The sequence below is a fragment of the Xiphophorus couchianus genome, chromosome 12, assembly GCF_001444195.1.
Source record: "Xiphophorus couchianus chromosome 12, X_couchianus-1.0, whole genome shotgun sequence".
In the NCBI taxonomy this organism is placed as follows: domain Eukaryota; kingdom Metazoa; phylum Chordata; class Actinopteri; order Cyprinodontiformes; family Poeciliidae; genus Xiphophorus; species Xiphophorus couchianus.
This window is the reverse complement of record NC_040239.1, coordinates 9,744,479-9,771,695: the sequence shown is the minus strand read 5'-3', so window position 1 is coordinate 9,771,695 and position 27,217 is coordinate 9,744,479. Positions and strand designations below refer to the sequence as shown.

The following is a 27,217-nucleotide window of genomic DNA, read 5'->3' as shown; positions in this document are numbered from 1 at the left end:
GCAGTTACGCCACGGGACAGCCGTTGACAAGCAGCTTGTTGGTTGGAGGAGGGCGGACTTAGGGAAGCAGTTTCCGGGTTCCCCTTCCTGGGCTGGGAAAGTAGCAACAGCGTAAAGGCTCCCGTTGATTAACTATACCTCAGAATACCGTGCAGGTAAGACGCGGCGCGCCCGTTAAAAGTAAGTTTGATCCGAAAACTTGAGTTTATTTGGAGTTTGTGGAAAAGAGCTCGCTGGAGAGTCTGTGGAAGCCGAGTTGGGAACACGACACCGGTCGCGGTAACAACTGTTGCAAGCTAAAGTTTGGCATGTAACGTTAGGCCAGGTTCCTTTTCTGTTTTACGCCTAAATTCTGTTTATAAAATATAGCGTTAAAGCAGGAGAGAGTAAGGTTATTATATGTTATGTTGGATTTAACTTGGGGTGTAGGTCAAAACAACAGTGACCTTGTCCCAGTTGGTATTTTGTAAACTTAATTCCTGACAAACTGGGTGTGGTGGACATCAATGTTACAAACTCAGAGGCCCTAAGACTTTTTGAGATGATTTAAAGTTTATTTTTCCCTTCATCACTTTACACTTGTCCAAACACATTCTTATTCTTTTTTGTCTAAAAGAAAAAAATATACGTTTTTGAGGGATTTGAACTCACTTATTGTTTTGTTTTTAAACGTTTATTAAAAATTAGTTGGATTCAATTTTAAATGTCTACAATAAATAGATTAGATTAGATCGAATATTTATTCTTCGTATATACAGGGAAGGCTGAGACTTAAGCATTTCCTGACAAACTATGATGAACAATCAAAGAGGTTACTCTTAAAAAAATAAAGATGCAGCAGTTAAAGATTTTAAGGCCAGCTTGAAATAAGTGATTTTGTGATGCTTCCATTTGACCATACCAGTTATTTTTATGGTTTTCTTTTGCCATAAATACAAACCTTTCCCTTCTTTCTGAATATATTGAAAATGGAAGTGTCTTAACAATAGATCATTCCTAGTAAATTTAAATAATTATTAAAACAGAGCAAAGTTATAGAAATGTCTCTTTCTGGATCACCAAAAACACAGTAAACTAAAGTTACTACATATCTGATTTACAAGACAGACTATAGCTCAATAATTGTTGTACATCTCAAAGTGCAATGTGCTCCTAATCAGAGTTATTTTATTTTAGCTACCTATTTATATAGCACTGTAGTGGTTTCTTATTAAATATTCAAACTTAAAAGGTTCAAATTTGTAGTGAAAGGTTGGATGGTTAAACATTTTTTTAACTACACAGAACCTCAGGAAGCCTTTCTATTGTGGTCGAATGATGGTTATGTATATCAGAACCAAAAGTAGCGACACCAGAAAAGAGTGGGAACCTTATTGGCTGTGTTTTCTGCCAAAACTGTATATTATTCTACAATTGGAAAGTGAAATTTTCTCCATGGAAACCACATGCAATTAAACTGGGTTTTCCAAATAAAGGTAGCACTAAAAATTATGCAAAATAAGTATAATATGCAGTAATATGTTTATTTTAGTACTACTTATAAGGGTTGGACAGGAATCCAATCAAAACTATTTTTAAGATGAATTAAATAAAATAAAACAATAGTAATAATGAAGAAATAAATACTGAGTCAACAATGAGACGTGAGTTTATGGAAATAAGAACTTTGAAAATTTCTGTCTTTTTTGATGAAGAGGAAAGCTGCACATCCAAGAAATTTTATGAATGACATAGTTTATTTCTTCATATTTGCATTAACCAAAACTAGTATATTCAGTACTATCAACAATAGCCCTTGTATGTATTTCCTATAGAGCTAGTAGACCGTTTCCTTAACTGTGCGATTTCTCAAAACTTGCCAACATTTTCTATTCCAGCTTGTCCAATAACAGACAAAAACATAGCCTGGTAGTTCTTATATTTGATGCATTTCTTAATCATAAAAAAACCTAATGCTTCTGACAGGTCTGACGTAAAATAGGCTGGTTTCACTCATTTGTGCGAAAAAATTAATATTAAGCCCACTTGTGGCATATTCTAAAACTTCTTCCTTTATTTGATTATTATTTATTGTGTGGCACAATAATTAATTTCACTTTCAGACAACTTGACAATAAGAGTGGGAAACCATTAAATATTTGTAATATGTTGCTTAGATGTGGCAGCAGGCCACTATTGAAGAATTATCATTCATCTTTGCTTGTGTTTTTGGCCCACTGACAGCCTGCGTAATTCACTTCCATTCTTACTGAATGTTTAGCGCTTCAAGCACAAGGACTGACTCTAGGAGCTGTAATCTAATGTCCACAGCTGTCTCCTACTACAGAAAACAACTTAGCTGGACAAATAAATTTGATATCAAAGGAACGTATCCTGCCGGCGAATAGCGTCTCTGAACCCTGATCCCTGACCTGTCTCTGACCTTTCTCCTTTCCTGTGACTTTATCTCCCACTCAAGCACCAATGCACCCATCTACAAAACTACCAGAGGATGTTTCGTCCTGTTTTCCTGAGAGGTGTGAATGCAACAACAAAACATGACTCATATTGACAGACAAAGTGGGCCAGCGTTATTGTGTTAGAGGTTTTGAATAATCTTGTTACACAGCGGAGAAAAACTGAATAAAAAAACAATAATTCGCAAATGCATAAGACACCAGTCTTCACATCTAAATGAACCATTTTAACTTAGAAAATTAATTTTTTTTGTTGTTTTGATCCATAGTTGAGAAAAAGGGGCAGATATTATAAGATTATTGTTGGGTCTAAATACCTATTAAACAAAACACAGGAAAGACAACAATTATCCAACAATTATTTTCTTCTTTCTGCTACCTTTCATTTCATTTTTAAATTATTTTATTTTTTTTTCTTTGTATTAAATTTTTTTTTTTTATTTGTATTGAATGAAATGAATAAAGATTTAAAAAAATTAAAAAAATTATAGTAACCTTGACAGTTTTGCTTTTATTCTTGTTTTTTTTAATATTATTAGTCACATCTCCTATAATTGCATTTTTAAATAAAAATCTTTGGTTGTACAGATAACTGCTCACTCACCATGTTTTGTAATAAACATATTGCTCATTACTTTAAAATCAACCAAAAAATATAACTACATCAATAATTTTTTGGCCAGACCTCAATAAAGGACAGAAATCAGTAAATAAAAATATTGTTGTACAAACTGAGAAACTTACGTGGGTTAAAAAACCCCTCTGCAGATAAGTAAGTAAAGATACAGTAGATGTAGTAGTTTTGAGTCGCACAAAATATAAAATACTATCTAATTTGATAATTATTAAATTTCTAAATGTAAAATTAGCACTCCCAACAACAGGTTATGTTTAATGAAGAGGGGGAAACATTTCGGCAGCATTTCATGACAGAAAAGGCTAATCAAGGAAATAGATTTTGATCTTCAACCAATTGATTTATTAAAAAAAACTACAACTGAAGATTATTTTATGCTTTTTATTTTTTAGCAAAGTTCTTAAAATGTAATATATAATATTAGAACTATGAGGAAAAACTATGACATTTCAATTTCTTCAGGAAAATTTCTTTGGTCCAGCAAACTTGTCTTCAAATTGTTAACAATAATGAAGTTTTTTCACAAGTTCAAAAACCAAATGCTCCAAACAAGTCAAGCTCTCTCAATACGATTCAAAAAATGTGAAAAGAAGAATAAAATTGGTAGAGTTGAGTTTGTTCACATTCACTGCATTTAGCCTCTTTAATCAGTTTTTCTTACAGAATGTAATCAAATTATAATTGATCAGCTATGAGCTTATTAAGACACTTGTATGTTGAATTAATCGTCAACATACTACCTCTGTCATTCTGGTTTTTGACATGTAAGACGCTATGGATGCCTTGAGTCTCAGTCTTTCGTATTAAATTTGTGTGGATGAAACGCCTCTTTGAGGTTGTTAAAATTTATAAACCACCAAGCACTTCCTCTCTATGGAAGTGCTTGGACCACAAGCATGATGTTGAAAACGAATAGAGATGTAGTTAAAGAAATGCAGAGGGTATAACATTTTAAAAACATCTGACACCTGATTATTATCTCGCAACAATAACCACAACATTCAGTTTTGAGGAGATGTACATATGAACCAGTCACTGTTTCTTAATGTTCACCAGTTCTGGGATTGTTTACTGTGAATTATTGCCAGGTTTGTTATTTTGGCTCATCAAGACTTTAGTTCGTAAAATCCGATCTGTCTTCCTAATAAGTTATTTAGACTCCACTTGTGGAGAAGTTACATATTTCCATTAGGATCGTTGGAGCTTTTCTGAAATTTTGTAGCATTTTGTCAACTAATAAATGAACCTTAAACTTGTCTTACAAGTTTTAAATTTCACTGTTTTTGATGTGGCATTTTTCTCAATAGTTCAATCTATCACAAGCACGACCCGCTGGTCGCTCTGTGTTTTGGTGTGTAAGCTGTTTGGCAGTCCAGCCGATTAAGTGGCTATTATTAAGAAAGCCTTATTGAAGTGTGCCTCCTACGTGTGTGTCCTGTAGTGTTGTCTTTGTGAGATTACAGCTGCGGTTTTGGAACAGTTTAATTAATCTGCTGCCGGACTAATGCTGGTTCCCACAGAGCCGGACGAGGAACAACACTTTGGGGTTGGTGTATGTGTTTGATGCACATGAATGCGCTCGTGTGGCCCACTTTGGTCGCTCACAAGTCCGTTAGAAAAGAAAACACATTAATTATTGCATTAGGTGTGTTTTTAGGCTAGAAACCAATGATTAGGCTGGTGTTACACTGGGCTGTGAGTCAGTCTGTTGGTGTGTTCCCCACTTTGTTCCAAGGCTGAAATAATGCACTTTAGCTTATCTGGTGCTCACTGAATTACTAGAAGGATAGTCATACGATTCAAGGCAGATTACGCGATGGCCAGAAAGGTGACTCATGTAATGGCAATGTCTCCTATGTCACCAGAGGGCTAACACTTTCACATGTAAAATACTCAAAAGGGATTGACTTTTTTTTTGTATGCCACTATTTCCCAGACTTTGCAGTATTAGACTTTAGTACACGAATAATAAATTTTTCAGATTCTCTATAAAGCTGTTTGGTAGGTTTGAAGTGCTTGTCTGTTCTGGTTGTACTTGAAAGTTGGATTTTCTGAGTTTCAAGTTGGGAATTGGATTCTGATTTGGACGTCTTTTGCTCGCTGTTCAAATCTTGTTATTTGATTCAGCTGCTGCTTTTATAAGATTTTGAACGTTGCAGGAGTAGGCCTGCACCTTAACAAATTTTGCTGGACAATAAATTGTCCCCAAAGTTATTGTCATAAACAATAATATTGTTATTTTGAGACCATTTTCAAGTAACATAATGGTAATGGCATAACTGAGAACACATTCTCAAAGCTCAATAAGATTTTAAGCTTCTTAATGGGGTTTATCAATTCATTGTGGCACAACCGGCTTTTTAGCAACATTAAATGTCTTGATGTGGGACAAAAAATTAAAATGAGTTTGTCATGCATTTTAAAGCTGCTAACAGAAGACTAAAATCTGTTTTGTTTTCATTTATCAATTTACTGATAATTGATTTCTCGCAAACCGTCTGACATCTGCATTTTTAAATTTAAGGTCACATAAATATTTCTGTGAGCCTGTTATTTCCTTTTAATCAGCTCTTATTTCTTGGGGCAGTCTCTAACACTTTCCATCTTGCGTTGACCGGGTCACTCCCCTTGTCTTTTCCTCCCTAAATGATTGGTGTGGCTGTGTAGTCCTTGACCTTGAACTCTAGTAAAGGGTGAGACACGTGTTCTCCTTCAGCTGAGCTGGCCCATATCGGAAAGGTTTCAGGAACCAAGAGGTTAAACATCCATTGTTCTCCCTACAGGCTTGGTGAAACCACCCTGTCAGTATCAAGGATCTCTGCCCACTTTCATGTGCTTACAAAAAGGGGCCCAAAACTACAACGTTATATAATTAATGCTTTCATTCCCAAAGTGTTCGTGCACTTGATTGGTTCGTTACATACCAATGGACTGGGCTCAGATTAAGTTTCCACAGCACCTAGTCCCGAATAAATGGTTTCAGGATCATCCTGAATCTGCGTCTGACACTATTACTTTACTCTAATGTTTCTCACATTGCAATTCAGGAGCCAGTTCACTGTTGATAAAATGAAGTCCAGTCTTCCTGCTCAGTCATCATGTTGCTGATTTAACCACTGGCTTTGTTCCTTTGTCAACTGTTTGGAATGATATAGTGAGAAGAGTGAATTGGGTGCACTCCTAGATGAAACACCTGCTATTCTGCAGCAGGTGTATCTATGGAGTTCAGCTTTATCAAATATTTTTTTTGGTTTAATTCTGTTTTAGCTTTGTACATGAGATGTTATAGACCATGCTACATCATCCTCCAATTAATCTTTTCTTTTTACTTGCAGGCGCAAGTCTTAACAAGTAGTGATGTCGCAGTCTGGAGAAAAAGGAAAGGTGAGGATAAGAATGACACAACCGTGTAGTTTTGCTTTAAATTCTCACATTTGGAAGAGAGCTTACTAATGAGATCCATGTGACTTATTTTGGTACTAATGTTTTGCCCACATGCTTGTATTAGCATTTAAAAAGGAAATCCTGTCTAAACTCAAGTGCTTCTTGACTTTATTTTATTGGCTGCTGGAATTTTCCAGTGATGTGCTTTGCCAGCAATCTCACCTACATCTGCACTGACTTAGAGCTTAAGAAATTACCAGTTTATTCACTGAAATTGGTGAAGCATAAGAAAACAAGCTCATAAAATAAATTTGCTCTGCTATGGTTTTTATTGCTATGTTATAATCTGAATTTTATATCTCACGTTACAGATTTGAGATGTTCTTTTTTCAATGTTTTTCAGTTTCCAGATTCAGCTGGTTATGTTGGTTTTGCAAACCTTCCAAACCAAGTGCACAGAAAATCTGTGAAGAAAGGCTTTGAATTCACCCTTATGGTAGTTGGTGAGTGATCACTCTTAACTGCATATGTTGATTTATTTGCTTGTTTTTTTAATACATAATGAATTTTCTTCAATTTTTTTAAATAGGAGAGTCCGGGTTGGGCAAATCAACACTTATAAACAGCCTGTTTCTTACTGATCTCTACCCTGAGCGCTACATCCCTGGAGCTGCTGGTACGCTCTCTAATTCACTTGCACACGCTTACAGACTCTGTAATAAAGAAGAAATGTCTGCAGCTAAGTCTCCAGCTGAGCTTTATTTGAGGAGGACCGTTTGGAATGCTGCAGCCTTCAAAATGACGGCCCTGCTCATGACTCAGCCAGATTAGGATTTGTTTTACTGAAAAAAAATTGACCAAGTTTTGTAACTGCAAAAAGTTTAAGAAGTCAACTTATCTGGTTTTGAAGTATTTGGCACATATAGGGAGAAATTATATTTTTAACCTTGTATAAATACATTAACGGTATTTTCAGAGGTGTTGTGCTTTTGTTTACTCTTTTTACCCCTCAGAAAAAATTGAGCGGACAGTCCAAATCGAGGCATCCACTGTTGAAATCGAGGAGAGAGGGGTGAAGCTTCGGCTCACCGTGGTTGACACCCCTGGATACGGTGACGCCATCGACAGCCAAGACTGGTACATCTGATTTAACATAATCATCCTCATAAACCTGTTATACTTTTAGATAACGTCTAGTGGTGTGAAATAAGTATGGATCTTCATTTGTTTTTCGTATTCTGCTTTTATGTGTGGAAATATATTTTTGTAACTCCTGTTTTCAAGAAGGAAAAATGCATTTAATTTTAATTAAAAGGCTTTCAAGGAAAAAAAGAAACAGATATGTTTGACTTTTTCCCAGTCACAACTGGGAACAAAGATAAAGAACCTCTTGTCATGCAGAAATGACAAGAAGAGGTTGCAGTATTTGAGTGAGAGTATCTTTATAAGATGTTTTTTTTAATAAGAATAATTTATTTCTATATAAATTTAGACAAAAACATTACTTTTGAAAACTTTATGTACTTCTCAATAATCAGCTGAAAAGCATTTTTCTGTTAAACTAATAGAACACCTTTTATAAGCGCTGATAAGCTTTTTGCATGTTTATGCCGGTATTTTGGTTATTTGTCTTTAATTGTCTTTAAAGTTGGAAGGCCTCCTTACCATCACCCTAATCTTTACCTCCCTCCATGTCAGGATTATGATGACGCTGAGATGTTAGTAGAGCTTCCAGTCAGAAGAAACAAGTCAATAAAATTAAAAGATTATGAACCTAAATCTTTCAGTTATTTGAGTAATTTTGCCCTTAACTGTCTATAAAAACACTAAAATTTCATTGAAGAGTTCAATATGTCGTCCATAAATATCTGTTTTGCTGCCTTTGCCTTATCTAATTGTTTTTAAAGAGTATGTATCTGTGTTTTGTTTTTCTGACATCAGCTTCAAGACCATCATCCAGTACATTGACAATCAGTTTGAGCGATACCTACATGACGAGAGTGGGCTGAACCGGAGGCACATAGTGGACAACAGGGTGCACTGCTGCTTTTATTTCATTTCTCCATTTGGACACGGGTAAAAATAATGCAAATATGTCACAAATTTTGATTATACTAAAGTAAATTTAAGCAGTATTTTTGTTTAAAACTGTTAAGACAGAGATGTGTTTTTTTTCTTCTTAAGTTTCTTCTGGCTAAACAGTTTCTATTTGTAAAGATTTTGTAAAGCAAACTTTAGCTTCCTCTAATCATTCAGTTCTGTTTTATCCATTTTCAGTTTTTCTCCTGTCCTGTTCCTCTTTCTTGGGTCTGCTGTTTTCATGTTTTATTATTTTCTTCCTGATTAATTTCCTTGTTTCTTCTCTCTCCCAGTCTAAAGCCTCTGGATGTGGAGTTTATGAAGGCCATCCACAGCAAAGTCAACATTGTTCCAGTAATCGCCAAGGCTGATACGCTCACACTGAGGGAGAGGGATCGTCTGAAGAGAAGGGTGAGTTTCATGTCTTGTTGTTAAAGCCGATTTCTCCACAGGAGACATGGAGATAAAAGTATTGCTGCATTTCTTTAGGATCTTCCATTTATTTATTTTATTCCACCTGCAGGTGAAAGGTTTATTCCTGACATGTGGTCCAAATTAACAAATTAATGACAGAATATTTGGGTGAAACCTAAATCTTTCTTCCATGCGTACTGGAAGCTTTCTGTGTCTGGCGTTTTTCTGTTTGTTTTGAAGAGCAGCAGTGCTTCCCTGTGTAATTACAGTGATGTATGACCTTTTTGTGTTTTTCATGACACCAGCAGATTCTTTAAAAGTCTAGGGAGGGGCAATAAATGAGAGGAAACTGTAGAAGGAACAGGAGTGTTGTATATAACATGGATGCAACACATATCCAGTTTTAAGTTGCTCCACATACTTCCTGTTGGAGCCGACCCAGGTGTCTGCCTGCCTGCCTGTCTGCACGCTCCTCGGCATCCTGCTGTCCACAGGGGAAGGACGTAGTAACACCTTATTTTATGGACACCTGTGAGTGTTTTCAAGTGATAACCTCACATATTCATTATTAGTTAGCAAGCTTTCCTGCTTCTTTAGCCCGCCACACAAATAATGTTGGTGTTTTAGTTGCGAACATGAGCCTCTGTTTTTTTGTAGGTTTCTTACAGCTTTTATAAGTAAAGCAGCCACTCAGACCAGCCCAGTTCTACAATATACCTGTACAAATTAACCCAACAAGGAACAGCAGAAACATTTGCTTCCTCACTTCTAACCCTTAATATCTGGGGGGCATAACACGGCTAAATTCAATCCCCCAAGCCATCTCAATCCTTAAATACATTAAATTTATATAGAAATAAAATATTCTTATTAAAAAAAACATCTTAAACATTTTTGCTTATCTTTTTTCCCAGTTGGGACTGAGAACAAGTCAAACACATCTTTTTTTTCTTGAAAGCCTTTTAATTAAAATTAAATGTATTTTTCCTTTCTGAAAACAGGAGTTACAAGAATATATTTCCTGGAAAAAATTTAAATGATCAGTTTCTCTAATTTTACTTTTCAGAGGTACATATTTAAGTAAAATGAACTGACATGTCTCTGAAATTTCAAGCAAAAATTTTGGATTTCTTTGCAGAAAATGAGAAATTTTCTCATCCTGCAGTGCTTTCAGATCTCAGAAAATGCAAAGAAAACAAGTGCATGTTCATTTAGAAACAACAATTCTAATGTTTTAACTCAGGAAGGGCTCAGGAATCAAAATGTGATGGAATATCCAGGAGGTTTTCTAGGGCTGCAAGTCATGCAGAAATGACAAGAAGAGGTTGCAGTATTTGAGTGAGAGTATCTTTATAAATAGGGCTAAAACATTTCCCAAAATGATTCAAATAACTTAAAAATTCATTTATAAACAACATTTCTGATTCTCTGCTTTATTGTAGATGCAAGATGTTTAGTGGTCATGAGTTTCAAGGTTGGTAGTGCTTAATATTGCTCAACATTCTTCTGTTTATGTTATGTGTGATGAAGAACGAGATAAAACAAACGAATAGCAGCTGATAAAGAACCTCAGAGAGGAACTTTAACCCATTACTAATAATTTTGACTCATAATCTTGTGTCTCGCTGCCTCTGAGTTTCTTTTTCAGCCGCTTTTATGAACTGATTCCCATCCTAGTTCAGTTTTATACATACAGCACCAAATGACTATGAATGTCATTTCTTTCTAAAGGACGACTGGATCCAATTCATACCAAGTTATAACCCAATCATAAAATATAATCAGATTCAAGTACCAAATGAAATTCAGTTGATTATCAAGTTTTAATATAAGGAATCCAAGTCAATTTGATTGAGTTGTTGACATTCCAACAAGCCGTTCTGCTGATCAAGCATATGGCGACTGTGGACAGCTTCTTTAAAAACATGCAGTCATAACTTGAGATTTTTAATCTTTTCATGATTTGTATTGACTGCCAGCCTGTCTGTCCTCCTCTTCGTACTCGGACCTCCCACCAGCGTCTCATTCAGGTCTTGGAGTCGGCTGCCTTTCAGGCATCAAAGTAGGCAGCCGGCTGCTCTGTTCTCGGTTTTCCCACTTCGTTTCTCCTCACTTTCTGCTTTCAACTCCCTCATTTATCACCAAGGCTCTTTAGGTTGTCTCATGTTGATCATGAAAGTGACGGTCTTTTGTCTTTTTTTTTTTAAAAGGTTAACTTTTATGAACATATCAAAAGACATGGACATAAAAATTACACATTATGCTTTTTTCTATATTATTTATTTACCTGTGGGAGCCATTTAAAAAAATCACAGAAATCCATCTCCATTGTGATAAAAATGACTTTATAGTTTAGACTGCTGTGTTGTTTGATGGTCTAACCTTCCTAGACCTTTTAAGTGTTCCTCTGGCACCAAACATGAACAAAACCATGTTTCCTGTCACCACTCTGTCCCAGAAACTAACCCGAGCTTGGCAGCTTGGAGCAGGTCACATGTCCTGATTAGAAGTCGGACGTGACATTTGTCTTTACACCCCTCTTAATGTGTTTTCTCCTGTGGTAAACATGTAGTCATAGCAGCACAAATAAAAGTGCTGCAGTATCTGTCTGTGAGTTTATCTGTCCATCTGTTTGTCCAAAGCTCCTCTAAATGTTCCCTTAACAGACATTTCCCATTGTACACCGAAGAGCAATTAGCTAAAGAGTTAAACAAAACTTTCTAAGAAATCCTCACATCTTTTCTCAGAAACCCATACCACTGAGGATTTAGCAGCCCATTTTGTTTCTGTTATCTGCACCTACATATAAATGTTTTTGTCCTGTTTTCCTTTCTGAGCTCAGACTTTATCTTTAAATCTTTCTAGTGATTGTGAGTTTCTTGGAAAGATGTTATCGACAGGAAATCTAGAGGGTTAATTGACAAATCTTCATTTAGAAATGGCACCATGTCTCTAATGAGTGCAGATTATTCCTCCTATCTCCTGTTTGGCTGCAGGTTGAGCATGCACAAGTTTCAGTTTCATCCCATTTCATTTTACTCAGTATGCTGCTGGAATTATTGTGTGTAACCCAGTTATTTATTATTTCAACAAATAATGTGATAAGTCAGAATTCCCTGCATAAATCATATATGAAGTATTTTTTGTGTATTATTTATGCATACATATTTATCTTTATTAAGTGTCTTTTAAAGGAACTGGCTTGTGTATTAGGAGGTTTGATCAGATTAGTTCAAGTATTTCTTGTCTGGTTACATTTATTAAAGTAACTTTTTAGAAGAAAAAAACAACTTTTTGGTGTATTTTTCTAACATTGTATTTTTTACTTTTACTTGAATAACTTTATTATGAAGTACTGCGTGTATTGTAAGTTCACTGAGTGATGAACAAGCTTGTTTTAACGAAAAATTCACCAGACACACACTTGCAGTTTTTGTTAAAGTTTCATAAATCTAATATCAAAATAAATTAATTTGGAAAAATATTTATTTTGCCTTATTTTGCTGTGTTTTAATTGTTATTTATATGAATTATTTTCATTTTGGTCCTTAAAATACCAATATTTTCACATAACTCTGTTTTTTTTAATTATTTGTCTTTTATTTATGCAGGTTGTCTCATTGAAATCCAAGATCTGTGATACAACAGAGACCCATTTTGATAAAACAAACAAAATTAACAAAACAAGCAACTAAGAAATTTGACTCAAATAAAATATGAATTAAAAAAGAGAAATTTTTATAAGATTTCTCTTTTTGTCTATAAATAAATTTTAATTGTTCCAAAGGAATCAAAGTGAAAAGCTTCAGATCAGATCCTGTTTACTTTATATTTGATTTTAAATATTATATGATGTTTTGATTGGTTGCTCAGTACTTTAGCAGCATTGTTGCCAAGTGCTTTATCTCTCTTGAGTAATTTCTTGGAGGACTACTTTTTACTTTTACTTGAGGAGAGATATATTAAAGTAATGGTACTTTTACTTGCGTATAATTTTTGGGTACTCTGCCCACCTCTGGCTAAATTATGCGGCGGATTCTCAGCAGTCAGTCGTGTTTAATGAAGCAGGACATCAAACCTTCCTCTGAGTTTAGAGCTCCAGGAGCCAAGAACCCGCCAGGAAGCAGAAACCCTCAGATGATGGATAACGCAGAGTGTTTTTGCCCTCACAATTTATTAGTTTGTGTTTTGCTGGCACTTTCTCACAGTTTGAAGCCATTTGTCTCATAATAAATCCCTGCTCCCCTGTGCTTTCCTCAGTGCTTGCCCATTCTCTTATTATGAGGGGAAACGGCTTGTATGGAACAATATAAGTTTCCTGTAATGTGGCGAGACTGTTTCCATTGAAAAGACTCAACCGTCCAGCCTGTTGTACAGCTGAGACTCAGAGAACGGGGTGAACATTTCTCCCATCGTTCACCTCTCCTCCCCTTAATTGTGCTTTCCTGAGTCGTTCCTCTCCTGGAACTGCCTCACAAAGCGCTTTTTTACTTTGTCCTTCCATCTAATGCCAATTTCCTTCTCCGGGGTTGCTATGCTCCTGGTTTATAAATTGCCCCTCAGGAGGGTATATTGAGAGGCTGATCCTCTCAGTCTGGGACCCTAAAGTCATATCCTGTATAGGGCTTTAGTCTCAAACTGTATTACTGTTTTCAGCTGGGAGGACAGCAGGTTTAGACTGGAATTGCAGAGGAAGCAACACATAACGTTGTCTGGTTTGAGCTGAACAACAAAGTGTTAGTCATATCAGTTTTCTGCCCCCAAAGCAAAACGCTGGGTGAAAAGCAAATTAAGTTTTGATAAAAATGATATTTTCCCCCAGATGTGACTTCAGTAAGAACACAGTAGCCTTATGGTGCATTCACACCAAACATGTTTTGAGCGTCAGGCCCGTCTGGTTTCAAAGTCTGTGTGGAGGCACATTGGAGCGTTTGACGCATCAGGAGTGTCCAATGCATCTGACAAATAGGCCAGCAAAGGAAAATACCGGCTAGAGCAATTTTGACACGTCTGACGCGCCTCCACGTAGACATTGAATGTAAACTAGATGCACCTGACGGGAGAAATGCTAAGTGTAGAGGAAAATGTCAAGCGTCTGCATTCAAAGTGCATATGAGTCAAACTTGAAGAGTCAGATGCTTTTGGTTGTTAATCCACCATTAGAATAAATTTAAGAAATTCAGTTTGTTCTGTGTGATGATGGAAAGTTAGCTGTATCTCAAAAATGCTGTAGTTACATGTTAGTTTTTAATACTTTGAACAAAATAGTCTCTAAAATAAACCGATACAGATACTTAAAATCACATCATGATATATTGATCAGCTTAACGTGATAGCAATAAATGGACGATAACATTTACCTCCTGCATCCTTAAAAAAAAAGAAAGAATAAATACTTCACATCCAGTTATGTTGATGGAATGATTCTTTCCACCATCTTTGCCGAACCCAAGATGTTTCCAAACGTTCAACACATTTTTGGGGGGGAATGATTTGCTCCTCTTCCTCCTCAATCAACTCTACGCCATCCACTTGAACATTTAAAATTTCCTCCGTTTTCTCACCCTTACAGTCTCCTCTGTCCACAAACTCAAACAGGCCTCTTAAGACTGTTTATCCCTGTTGTTTGTGGATTTTTTTCCTCCAATGTTTTCCTTCCACTTAACTTTCAAAAAATTTGTTTTGATTACAGCACTCTGTGAAGAAACACTTTCTTTAGGAATTATATTTTTTGGCTAATGTTCATTACTTTGTGTGAGTTTCACTTTCTTTGAGATGTATCTGTATCTATTGTTCATAGATCTTTTCTGCGCAGCTTTTCCACTGCTTGTGTTTGTTATACCATTTCTCAGATTGTAAACTCTCTTAGAAAGTTGAAATGAAAGCAGGAATGACTTCATTCTGTGTGCGTCCTTGCTCTTGTGCTTGGCCGTTTTCCTGCGAGTGTTTCAAACACGCGGATATATTTATTTTCCTGCTCTCCTGCGGTCATTGTGCCCAGGCTTGCTTCACATCTCCGCTGATTTTAAAACAATAAATATCTGCTTTCCCTTATGGAGCGAGCAACTCCAGAACACACGGTCCTCTGTTCTGAGAAAGTGCTGAAGGGCAGCGCCGCTAAAGAGTCGATTATATCTGTTGCATTTATTAGTGTAGCTCTTAGACCAGTTTAAAAATATTGGTCTGGTTGAATTCCTATATTCACTCTGCTTCCCCTCTTAAAGTCTCACTTAAATACAAGATTACATGAATAGCTCAATTGTGTCTGTGCTCTTTGATCAGAGAGGTGGGTGGTCTTAACTGTACAAATACTTTTCTCAGACAATAGGAGTGTGTGTGTGTGTGCGCGTTTGTAGGGAGGCGTGTGTGTGGATCAATGGTACTCATGTGGTTGGGACACACTAACCTTGAATGCATTTTTTTTAACTTTTAATAAATATGTTTTTATTGTAGTCAATATATTAAGGTTTTTTTTAATGTCATGGACAGAAAGAAATTGTTTTTGTGTCACAACGAAATGCTCTGTAGGTGGAGTTGGGTAGCAACTGGCTACATTTACTTGAGTAACCTTTGGGGAAAAATACTTTTATCAGTATTTTGTACAATTTTGTTTTACTTGAGTAATTTTATTAAGTGTCATTATTCTTGATTAATATTTCTGGATACTCTACCCACTGAGTAACTTCACTGAAGGAAGAACAGGCTTGTTTTAACCAAAGATTCATCAGACACAGACACACACCTGCAGATCCTGTTAAAGTTTTACATTGAAATAAATTCATTTTGTTATTTTGTAATTGTTAATATAAATTATTTCCATTTTGGTCTTTTTGTACCAAGATTTCTACATAACTTTATATTTTGCTCTGTCTGATTAAATCATTTTTAGAAATCAAATGCTTACTTTCTTTTCTTTTTTTTTTTTTACCAGTTAGTGCTTCAGTAACTTTTAAACCAAATACTTTTTTAGTCCTGCATAATTTTTTGGCAACTTTTTACTTTTTATTAATATTAAAATACAATGTTTGGGTCTTCTGTCCACCTATGTCTGTAGGTTGAAGATGCAAGCCTGTTTTTTTTCCTCCATTGCCAAATTGTTCTAGTAAATCACTGACTTTCTGCAGCTACAATTACCCACCATCTAGTCCCCTTTTTTACCATTAATGCCAGATTATAGTAGTGAAAGTGAGGCAGAGGTTGGCTACAAGTTGGTGCATGCAAACATGTTATTCTTTTTTCTGCAAGAGGCTTGTCTGAAGTCTAAATCCCTGCTACCCCCTCCTGTGGTTCAGGTATTGTTGGGTCTCCCTCGCTCTCATCAGGTTCTCTGCAGGCTGGAGAAAGATGACTGGCTGAAAAGCTTTTCCCGCTAAGAGACGAGTGTTTGTTCCCATCTTTCAGGTTGGCAAATTAAGTTTTGAAAGAGGAGAAAGAATGGTGAACTAGCAAGAAATAAGCTTTTCTTTCTCCTCTTTGCCTGCCCTTTGTTTTTGTAATTAAACATGAAATATTGTTTACTATTGTTAATAGTGCTTGGCTCGGTGTTCTCAGCTTTTATTTGATTTTAAACTGGATTTTTTTTAAAAAATTAAAAACAAATTTTCTAGTTTTAATACTTCTGTTTTGTGTCGCTTACTCTTCAGGCCTAAAATCTACACCAAGGTGTGTGCTTTATTTATTTTTTTCCCGTTTTTTGAGTTTATATGACAGAAGACAAATTTTGTAAAGGATTTTCCAGTTAATTTTCAGATGATGGTCTGAACTGTGGCCTTTCTTATTTGGGTTGCATTTGTATCAGCTTTGCTCTGTATACTTTGTGAATCACAGAAAACTGTAGGAAGTTTTCTGTGTTGTCAGAACATGTTGGTAATTACATCACTTTTCTCTGTCTTTGCTCCAAGCTTGCTGTAGTTCAGCCTCTCTTCAAATATAAAATATGATAGGTTTATTTTATCCTAACCTGCAAAGAATCAGCCAGAGACAGAGATTAGTTTTATTTTCTTTTCTGCAGAACAGGAGAATTGAGAACAGACGCGACGAATCGCTGTCAAACACTGTCTGAAATCAATTCTGCTGTATCTTTCTTTGCATTTCTCTTTATTGTATAGAAAAAGGAGGTTGGGCTTCTTCACACAGAGAATTGACCAACCGTCTTCACATTCTTGTACCGCCTATGGACATGCCCTTACAAGGGCATGTGACTGACCACAACTAATCAGTTACATATGGAACTAATAACACATGAATGTTTAACGTTATCAGCTTCCAGGCAAACATCCTAAACAAAGTTAATAATATACTACAAAAGAAAGAGAAGTTTAAGTAAATATAAAAAGAAGAATAATATGAGAGTAATAATATGAGAAGAATAATATGAAAACATAACTTGTAAAATAAACTCATAAGTAAATGAACAGGAGGATAATTTTTCTAACATTTCCCACCTGTTTTTCATATTATGCATGAAGTCTAACACAGACATCAGGAATACATCACTTGCTGGCACATTTGCCGTGTATTATTTCAAAAGGAGTTAAACCATTCCCGGTGGGCACAATTCTCATGTACATTTTCACTAAATCCAGACACTCTGGCCATGGCCTTTTAGTTTCTTCCATACATTTTTTAAGTCTGGATTTAACAGTAGAATTTGCTCTTTCAATTAACCCAGCACTTTGGGGATGGTACGAACAGTGATTTTTTAATGTTATCTGCAGTCTTCTCAAATTTTAGACCAATTTCTAAACCAGCTTTTCTGTCTTAAGTTTTGGAGAAAACTTTTCTTTACTGGTTCAAACTTTGTAGTGTGTAAATGACAAATCCATTCTGGTTTTAAAAAGTGCCAATACACTCAAGAACAATTTTACTGATACTTGTAGACCTTATGGCTTCATTTAACCGGATGGTTCATCACCTTCTCCTAACGAGTCTCAAGCCATATGTAGACATTAAATGTTTTGCTCTTCTTTTGTTTCCATCATGCATAACAGAGGGAAGTTTCTCTGTAAAGATAAATGAAATTTTTCCAGCTGCAGCTCTACTTACCTGGAGAGTTCCTCAAGGATCTGTCCTGGGCCCCACCCTGTTCTCATTGGACATGCTCCCTTTAGGATCATCACTAGACATAATATTTATTGTCACTGTGGGGTAGATGACATACAAATCTATCTGTCCTTAAAAATAGGATCTAAAGCTGCAATTACTAAGTTCAGTTAAAGTTGTCTGACAGATTCTCCTACTGATCTGATTAGTGTGGATTAGAGGCAAAAAGCAAACCACCATTGAAAGAAGGCCGTAGTTCTAATTGAGGTTTTCTGCATCCCATGTAGGGACATTACAAATATGTGGAAAAAGTTTATCTCACCAGATGAGACCAAAAGCTGGTCTCATCTGGTCAAAATTGACCAAAAATTAAATTTTTTACCATAAAGTCAATTTTTGTGTGATGGAAAATTAAGGTGTACGTTTTGCCTTCAGCAGGATGTTCATAAACATACAGTTTAGTTTTTAGATCAAACCATCTTTGAGTGTAAAAGTGACGCAGTCCACAAAGACGTAATTCCACTGAGACTCTGTGGCGACACTTGAAAACACTTGATTTTACAGACTTTCTCGTTCTGTCTGATTTTGAGCCATTTTTAAAGGAAAAGGGAGCAAACATTTGTTTCTATAGATGTCCAAAGCTGAAAGAGACAAAAAGATTTCAGCTGTACCTCCAACTAAAAGGGGGTTTTAAAAAGTGTAAAACACAGCAAAATAAGTAAAAATTGCATTTTTGTGCATATTTATCATTTTCCTTCTACTTCATGCAGTCATTCAAAAGCTACAAAGAGCATTTCTGGTTGGAATATGGCAGAGAGGATTTTATTTTTTATTTTGCGAGGCAAAGAGCAAGCAGCTGTTTGCATCAACTGGAATGTTATTAGGATCACAGAGCAATCACAGTGGCTGGGATTTTCCTTTAATAAATTCTTCAGCCTTGGAAAAACAGGGCCCCAGTCCCTCAGCCCCATACTGTCCCACCAGTCGGTCCACCATTAGTTACTCTTTGCTTTAAAACATTGTTCCCTTTCATAACGAGATTAGAGAAAACTGATATTATTTAAAAGAGCATGATAAAGGGCCGCTTGTGTAAAGAAGCTGGATTTTTCAAGGATTTAGATGTTCTCTCAAAGCGAATGTTGGTCCAAAGCTGATCAGATGCGCTTCTTAACGAAGCTGGCAGAGAGCTGCTCCGTTACATAAACATTACGTCAAAAGTGTCCCCAACCTGCTTCCTGCAAGTTTTCAATTCTCTTTTCAATCTAGGTAGATTAATACCGAGATGCATTTAATTGTTTTGTTTTTTTCCCCCGTGTGCTCATTGTTGATTTCCTTGGAATGCTTTTGTACACTTCCAAGTATTGTTGCAGTTTAGGTTTCGTGGACACACGCAAGATGCCACCCCAGAGGAGAATTAGCTCCGTCCTCCAGAGGCACGTGAGAAAAACTGTGCAACTGCGAATGTGTCAGCAGCGTTTCGACTCACAGGTTTTCCTCCTGTGAAAATGATTTAGGTGTTTGAGTCACTTGTTTTTGTGGGTTTGCTTGTGTGAAAATGAACAAATCATAAAAACATTACTCCCATCTGAGGCTGACACGGTGAAAACGTTGATCCCTTTAATGACGGCTCTGCGCCTTGTTTTGATTGGCGGTTTTGGTTCGACCTTCGCTGTTGTCCCACCACATCCCTCTGTGTAATTATATCTATGTATAGGCCTGCAGGTATTGCTATATTTGGGCCACACATAACCACTGCAGTATATCTAATGCTGCTATTTCTATAACGGTCTGATCCCTGCTTTTCTGTATAAATCAATGTTTGCTGTGACTTGTGGCGTTTAAATTCCTGACCCATTTCTAACTGGTAAACCTCAGTCAACCTCAACATGATGAAATACCACAACTTAAAAAAATACTTAGTTTCCAAAAATCTAAAGTAATATTTACTTAAGATAAGATAAGATTTATTTGTCATTGTCATCAACAGATTACGAGATTGAGATTTGCTCGACTCGAGTTAAGATGCAGGTTATGTGTATATACGTAATATACCAAGATAAAGAAATAAATAGTACAAAATGAGAAATAAATAGACATCAGATGGTTCCACTGATCCATACTGCGGTAAAGTCATGAGTGTTTGGTTCCTGGAGAGGTTTGAAAAAATAATATAACATTAAAAAACTTATGTACGCATCTGTTTCATTTTCTAAATGCTGTCTTCCTTTCTGCCTCCTTCCCTTCCTATTTTGTGTCCTATACCCTTCTTTGACTCCTACCTCCCTTCTTTCCTCTTTAGTGTCATTTTTTCCTTCCTCCCTTTTTTCTCTCCTTTCCATCCTTACTTGTGTTCTACCTCCATGCCTTCCTCTTTTGACTCCTATTTCCCTTCCTTTCTTCTTTATTATCTTTCCTCCATTGAGTCCACCTTCCTTCCTCTTTTGTGTCCTATAGTCTTTTTTTCTGATTTTTTTCCTACCTCTCTTCTCTCGCTCTCCTTTCCTTCCTTGCTCTTACCTCCCTTCTTACCCCTTTTTGTCCTTCCTTCATAAATATTTTCTGTCCTACTTTCATCCTTCTTTCTTTCCTCTGTCTTCTATTTTGTCCAAACTTTTTCTTTGCCATACCTTTTTTCTCTCCTTTCCTTTCTTCCCTCCTTGTGTCTGTCCTTCAGTTCCTTCCTCCCTTGTGTCCTACTGCTATTTCACTTATTTTATATCTTTCCTTCTCTTAAACTCTGCTGCTCACTGTGGAAATATCTGCATTAAAATCATGATAAACTTTATTTTTTAATATTTTCTAATGCCTAGTTGAGTCTAGAAAAGTCAGGAATGTTTACATTAAATATCTGAAGGAACCCGGTTGGTGTAACAGTTGATTTGTTCCCTGAACATCGCGGAGTGGACCCGTACAGCCAACCATAACAACATTAAGGAGGCTTGCTGGGGCCAGTGTTGTATTAATGCCCAGCAGGATAGTCATAAAAATCAAAATGGCTTCCACTGCCAGCATGCAGGTGCCAACTAAAATACACAGCTTGCTCGTTCGCTCACTCTTGAGGAGAGTCTGGTGTAGCGTTGAGGCCTACATTGTTAAATCAGCAGGAGACAACAGGGATTTGCTGCAGGCGGTGATTTTGGCAGCTGATGATCCATGAGAGGTCCTGATTACAGGTGTCAGGCTGTTTTAAGCACAAGTTGCGGAGCAGAATAATTCTGGTAAACAGACATTTTGGATTAGGAGGGGCTGCAAACAGATGATGACAGACTACAAAACTGTGCTTCAGGAATGACCCGGTAAACTTTTAAGTGTAGTTTCCTTTGAGCATGTTTCAGTTGTTGCTGCTTTTTTTTAATTTTTAATTTTTATTTTATTTCATCCTACGATCTGAATTCTAATTTATCTTATTTGCTTACTGACCATCTCGATTTGTTGTGCGCCTCGATTTTTCCCATCAGCGTGTTTATTTTTCCTTCTGACTGTACAGTTTCCCTAAATTCTTTGTGTTCAGCCTCGTCACAGTCGTGTTTATTTAGCCGCCACGTACACCGCTTCTGTACATCGGGTGTTTTTGCGTACATGACCAAAGGGGGGGAAGGAGGCTCAGATCCGGTGTCACGCTCTCCTCTGAGTCCTGCGAAGCTTGTTTGTTTTTAGATCTGCCCCACAACAATGCCCCACACACACTATCTCACACACACACTCAGCGTCCAGCGCTCACTGAGAAAACAAGCCGGCCGCCACAACATGGACTCCAGCAGGCGAACCTGCGCTCACTTCCCCAGCTGACTCATTACTGTCCCATTATGTACGCCAGCACATGAAAGTCCCCCTAAAACAACACTTGGCATTTCTTGGCTCCTTTATGTAAACCTACATTGTGAATATGAAAAATTCTGCTCTTGTGAAAACAAAAGAAAAATGCAGCTTTGATGTTTAGAATAATAAATAGTGACATATGTCCCTGCAGTAACAGAGAAGAAAGCTCCTTTGTTTTTACTTGTTTCTTTACCGGCCGGAGAAGAAAAAGGAGGGAGAGCGACCTTTTTCCGTACTTATTAAGAGCTTGAATCCACACACAGACTGTTATTATTTCACCTGTCTGCTGCTTTACTCTCGTGCCTTTTTCCTCCATGGCAGAGCTTTAATTAAAAGTGTTGCTGGAACAACAGGCTCTTACGTAAACCTGGAAGTTACTATTGAGTTTTTAAACCTGGCGAGTGAAAGCTGGAGCTATTATTTTTACCCTTTAATAGAAATGGATTCTGTTTCCCCAATTATGAGAATAAAGTAATAATATTGCGACTTTATTCTTGTAATATTATGACTTTATTCTCTTATTACGACTTTATTCCCCTTTTATTTCGACTTTATTCTCAGATGAGAATAAAGTCGAAATAAAAATTCTTTGTTCTATGACTTTATTTTCATATTATTATGACTTTATTTTCTGACTTTTATGTGTTTCTTCGGTTGTCTTTAAAGTTTGCTTTACTCCTCAGTGCCTTGTAAAAATATTCATACCGCATGAACTGTTTTGTTTCATCAACTTTTAACTACAAAATTATGTATTTTCTTGAGATTTTTGACACAAAAGTTTGAGCATAATTGCAAGGTGAAAGGAGAACATGGAAATATTTAAAAATCAAGAATCTATTTATCCCTTTTACCCAGATACCCCTAAATAAAATTCAATGCAGCCAACTGCATTGAGAACTTCCACAATCAGTAAATAAAGTTCAACTGTTTTATTTTCATAAATCCAGATGTTATTGATCTCTATTATCTTGACCAAGCCTGAACTGCTTTATAAAGAATGGAACAAAATTTCAGTTTTTTGTAGATGTGCAAATATAGTAGACAGACAGATCCCCCAAAGATTTGCAGCTTTAAATGTTGTAAATGTTCTACAACATGTTGAGTACAAATATATGCCAAAGGTTTTTAATATGTTCTTCAGTCAGTGGTGGACGTCTATCGTATTTCTTGTTGTTTAATTTATTGTCACTAGAATTTAGACTTATCATTGTCACAATAAATTTTATCAAGGTTTTATTATCTTTAATAATGTTGGTTTTAATTAATAAATGCTGGCAGAAACTGATACATAGATAGCGATAGATTGTGTTTGTTTCCACCTGTTTCTGCTCCTCAGCCTCACGGTTTGTTTTCCTGTCAAACTCTCATCAGATCCTGGATGAAATCGCCGAGCACGGCATCAAAATCTACCAGCTTCCTGACGCTGACTCTGATGAAGACGAGGAGTTTAAGGAGCAGACCCGAGTGCTGAAGGTGGGAGGATAAATATCATCAAGATATTCCTCCTTGTTTCTCTGTGCAGCCACTGACTTTTACCGTCCTTTCTGCAGGCGAGCATCCCCTTTGCTGTGATCGGGTCCAACCAGCTGATTGAGGTGAAGGGGAAGAAGATACGTGGCCGTCTGTACCCGTGGGGGGTGGTGGAGGTGGAAAACCCAGAGCACAATGACTTCCTGAAGCTACGCACCATGCTTGTGTGAGTCTCCTTGGCAATAAACCTCGTAGCTTAGTGGACTTTTTGGAGTAAGACATGAAAACTTCAACAGAACCAGTCTAGTTTGGAAAATGACTTAAAGCTAAACGTTACTGCCCTCTTGTGGCCATCTGAAGCTTATCAAGAGCTTCTGAATGAAGCTGTTTGAATTTTTGGTTGTTTTAGGACCCACATGCAAGACCTCCAGGAAGTAACTCAAGATCTGCATTATGAGAACTTCCGGTCCGAGAGACTGAAGAGAGCCGGCAGGTGAGACGCTGATCAGATCAACAGGAAACCCTCAGCTGTTTTCATTCAGGTTAATTTTATTCATTTTTTGGTTTTTCCTGCAGAGCTGTGGATGAGGATGTGGTGGATAAAGACCAGATTCTGCTACAGAAAGAGCTGGAGGTAAAAACAAATAAAGAAGGCTGCACAAGCTGATCTCTAGTCTCTCTGCACTGCTGCTTACGCTGGTGTATTACTGCTACTATAAATAAAAAAAGAGGAGTAAATTTCTACCACAAAATCTCAGAAATGTTATAAAAAAAACAAGAAAATGTCTGAGTTTGAAAAGTCAGAAATTTGCTAGAAAAACTACAAAATTTTTTAGATTATTCTCAGAAATTTATGAGTTTTTTTATAGCAAATTTCAATTTTTTTCTCAAACATTTGAGTTTCAAATGTCGGAAACCTGTTGGGAAAAAATCAGAAGATTCCATGTTGTTTTTTCGAAAAATTATGGGGTTATTGTACAACATTTATAATAATTTTTTCTTGAATTTCTGAGACTAATCTAAAAAAATTTAGTTTTTTATTCTAGCAAATGTTCGACTTCTAAACAACAGAAATTTTCTTGTTTTTTCTAGAAAAATTTTGAGATAAATCTCAAGTTTTTTTGGTGGAAGTTTACTCTTCTTTTTTTTTTTTTTTTTATAAAAATCTATTTCAGGGTCACTTATCGTCTTTTCTGCCCTTTTTCTTGTATTTATAAGCAAGGAAAACATCCTAATTTTAAAATTTTGTTTTCTGATTGCTCTTGATTGGCCTGCTGCAGCTGGGGCTCAATCACGGTTGTTGTAAGCAGTATGCCGACAGGATATGCCATCACTTCCTCCCTGCATGTCCTAGCTGAGTTTTATGGTAGGAGTGACCTCAGTAGCCTCCAGGCGCTCAGCGCCGGCGAGAAGAACTGCTTTTCTCTACATGTTGTAATTGTTGCAGCAGGAGGAAACGCCACTGCAGTCACTTCCTCTGCTCCTAAAATCTAAAGTTACTAGTAAGAGCCAAGTGGAACTGATTCAACAGCTCTGTTTTGTTAACTGTGTTAGTTAATTAACAATATTTAATTATTATTTGCTGCAATAATAAAGTGGGAGCTCAAATAACAGATTGTAAAGGTTTTCAACTTGCATTGTTGTAATACAAATCTGTCAATTCACCATCCGTACCGTCGGCTATTTCGACCGTGTGCAAAAGAAATTCTTCCAGAAAGGGCATTTTTATGTCTTTATTCTTTCTTTTATATTTAATTGTAATTGTGAAAATAGTATATGATTTAAAGATGGCAAGAAATAAAGATTAATATAGTTGAACTGCATTCAACTGTATTAACTATATTACCTGATTATTATAAATTAGACCACTAGAGGGCGCATTGATGGCGTAAATACCTTACAGTTCTGTACAGAATACACAATTTTCTACTGAATTATAATCTTTGACTTAAATTATTACAAATATTCATCACTACATCTAGGAAAATAGATAATCTTATAGATGAGAGGATTTATTTACTAAGATAGGTGGTATTTTAATAAATAAATATGTTATTCTTTGTTGATGCACATTTTAAGCATTTCTTCAGTGCATGTCAAATGAGCTAACAGTATGGATCATTCAGTGATAAAAGCTAGAGCTAATTTCAGTACCTAAACTTAAATCTTAATTCAGGAATATTAAAGCTGATTTATTTGACTCTCGATGCCTGACATGTTTGACATGCTTTAAAGTCAGATTCACAAAAATAACAACAATGATTTACAGTAATAAGGTTTTATTTTACGTTTGGGTTTATGACTCTGCTTCACATCCAGATGTTCTGTCAAAATATTTTAAACATTTTAAAGAATCTAAAAGTGTTTAAGAACAATAAATCAAAGCGACAATAATGATGAATAAAAACCTGATAAGAAAAAGAGATGAATAAAAAATATAATCAGACTGGATCACAGGGAACTGATCAGAGAGCAGCGCTTTGAAAAAATTTTCTTATCGCTTTAAATACTTTCAATTTCACCACAATAAAAGTATCAAAATAGAACTTGTACTTCTGCAAGATACTGAGGTAAAGGTTACAAATAAAACACAGGTAGGAGGAAATAATACAAAAAGACAAACTTTTCAAAATAAAATGTAAGATGAGGGAAACTAGGTTTATTTGAAATAATATATGTATTCTATTTTCTCTGCTGGTATAATCAAACACAGAAGAAAAAGGTTATTTTAATACAAATTAAAACAATAAAGAGGAAAATAGTATTTGCTGACCTTAACGTTCACAGCCACAAGATGGCAACAGATATTTTAAAAGTCACCAAAACTCTTGTTTTATTTAATACTTACTAACAAATACTCTTAACATTAATTACACACTTTAGTCACTTTCCTGATGCCATTACATCTGAAAATAATACAAAATACACAGAAATTTTAAATGGTTTTTACACAGTTAATTTATGAAAGATATTTATTTAGCTGTATGAAAACCATCTTAATGTTTGTTTTTCATTGGTTATTTTTAATTTTCTGATTCTTTTTGTTGTTTCTCTGCAGCTGCGGCGCATGCAGGAGATGCTCGCTCAGATGCAGGCTCAGATGAAGATGAAATCTGACGAGTGAAACAGGGGAAGCGTGCGCCATACTTACAGAAACCCTCCAATCAGGAATCACACCTGGATCTTCATCATCTGCTTCTTCGTCTGTTTGCTCCTGCTACGCATCCATCCACCAGCTGCCTGGAGAACCACACTGTTCTGTTTTGTTTTTTATTCTCTAAAAAAAAGATGACTATCATGAACATTTATCCGTTAATTAGCCTTACGTCGTCGTTGTCTGTCTGCCATTGAGAACGGTACTAAAAGACGTCACTAAAGTTTACAGGATGTTTGAATCTTACTTTCACCGCCAGTTTCTGTCTGTTTTGCTGTCAGTTTTAACTTTTGTTTTGTGTCTAATTAAACTTTCAGCCTCTTTTTGCCTTCAGTCCTGCCGGCTGCAGCTCTTCGGTATTATGTGGTTCATTGCAATTCAGCAGAACTTTAATAATTAACAATAAAATCCAACTGTACTTTAGAATCACCTGCTTGTTTTTGTCTGCAGTTTTAGATCCAAACTGCAGACTGAAAACAGTTGTGATCGTGTCTGTATTAACTTCAGTTTAAAACTGTCTACACTACGCGTTTCTTAAGAAGAAAATCCATATTAAAGACTTTATTTAACTTCTTCTAACCCCTCCAGATTGAATCTTTGTTCCCGCGCTGTTGTCCATCTGATGTGCCATTCTCATCTTTTTGTCTTTATCTTGGGTTAACAATCATTTCTTAACTATGTGCCATAAAGGACTTGTATTTAGCTGTCGACAATCTTTTTTTTGTACTTTTCTGAAATAAAATCTGTTGATGACTAAAGTAA

At 36.2% G+C, this 27,217-nt stretch overlaps 1 protein-coding gene across 2 annotated transcripts; it reads left to right on the top strand.

The window, feature by feature from the left end:
• On the top strand, positions 1-27,217 carry zgc:63587 (septin-2). 2 transcript variants are annotated; one of them, XM_028033270.1, is made up of 12 exons: positions 1-155; positions 6,429-6,477; positions 6,881-6,980; positions 7,067-7,153; positions 7,491-7,614; positions 8,419-8,553; positions 8,850-8,967; positions 23,203-23,304; positions 23,382-23,527; positions 23,711-23,794; positions 23,878-23,935; positions 26,360-27,217. In XM_028033270.1, the coding sequence occupies exons 2-12, from the start codon at positions 6,451-6,453 to the stop codon at positions 26,423-26,425; spliced, it is 1,047 nt and encodes a 348-aa protein (XP_027889071.1). In that variant the 5' UTR covers positions 1-155; positions 6,429-6,450; the 3' UTR covers positions 26,426-27,217. The 2 variants fall into 2 exon arrangements, with proteins under 2 accessions (XP_027889071.1, XP_027889072.1); XM_028033271.1 differs by having other exon boundaries at positions 63-180.

Bases quoted from the DNA above. Each gene is read 5' to 3' on its own strand.
- zgc:63587 (XM_028033270.1), top strand. From the start codon at position 6,451: ATGTCGCAGTCTGGAGAAAAAGGAAAG. The intron at 6,981-7,066 runs GTGAGTGATCAC...TTTTTTAAATAG, and splicing joins ATTCACCCTTATGGTAGTTG to GAGAGTCCGGGTTGGGCAAA. The intron at 7,154-7,490 runs GTACGCTCTCTA...TTTACCCCTCAG, and splicing joins CTACATCCCTGGAGCTGCTG to AAAAAATTGAGCGGACAGTC.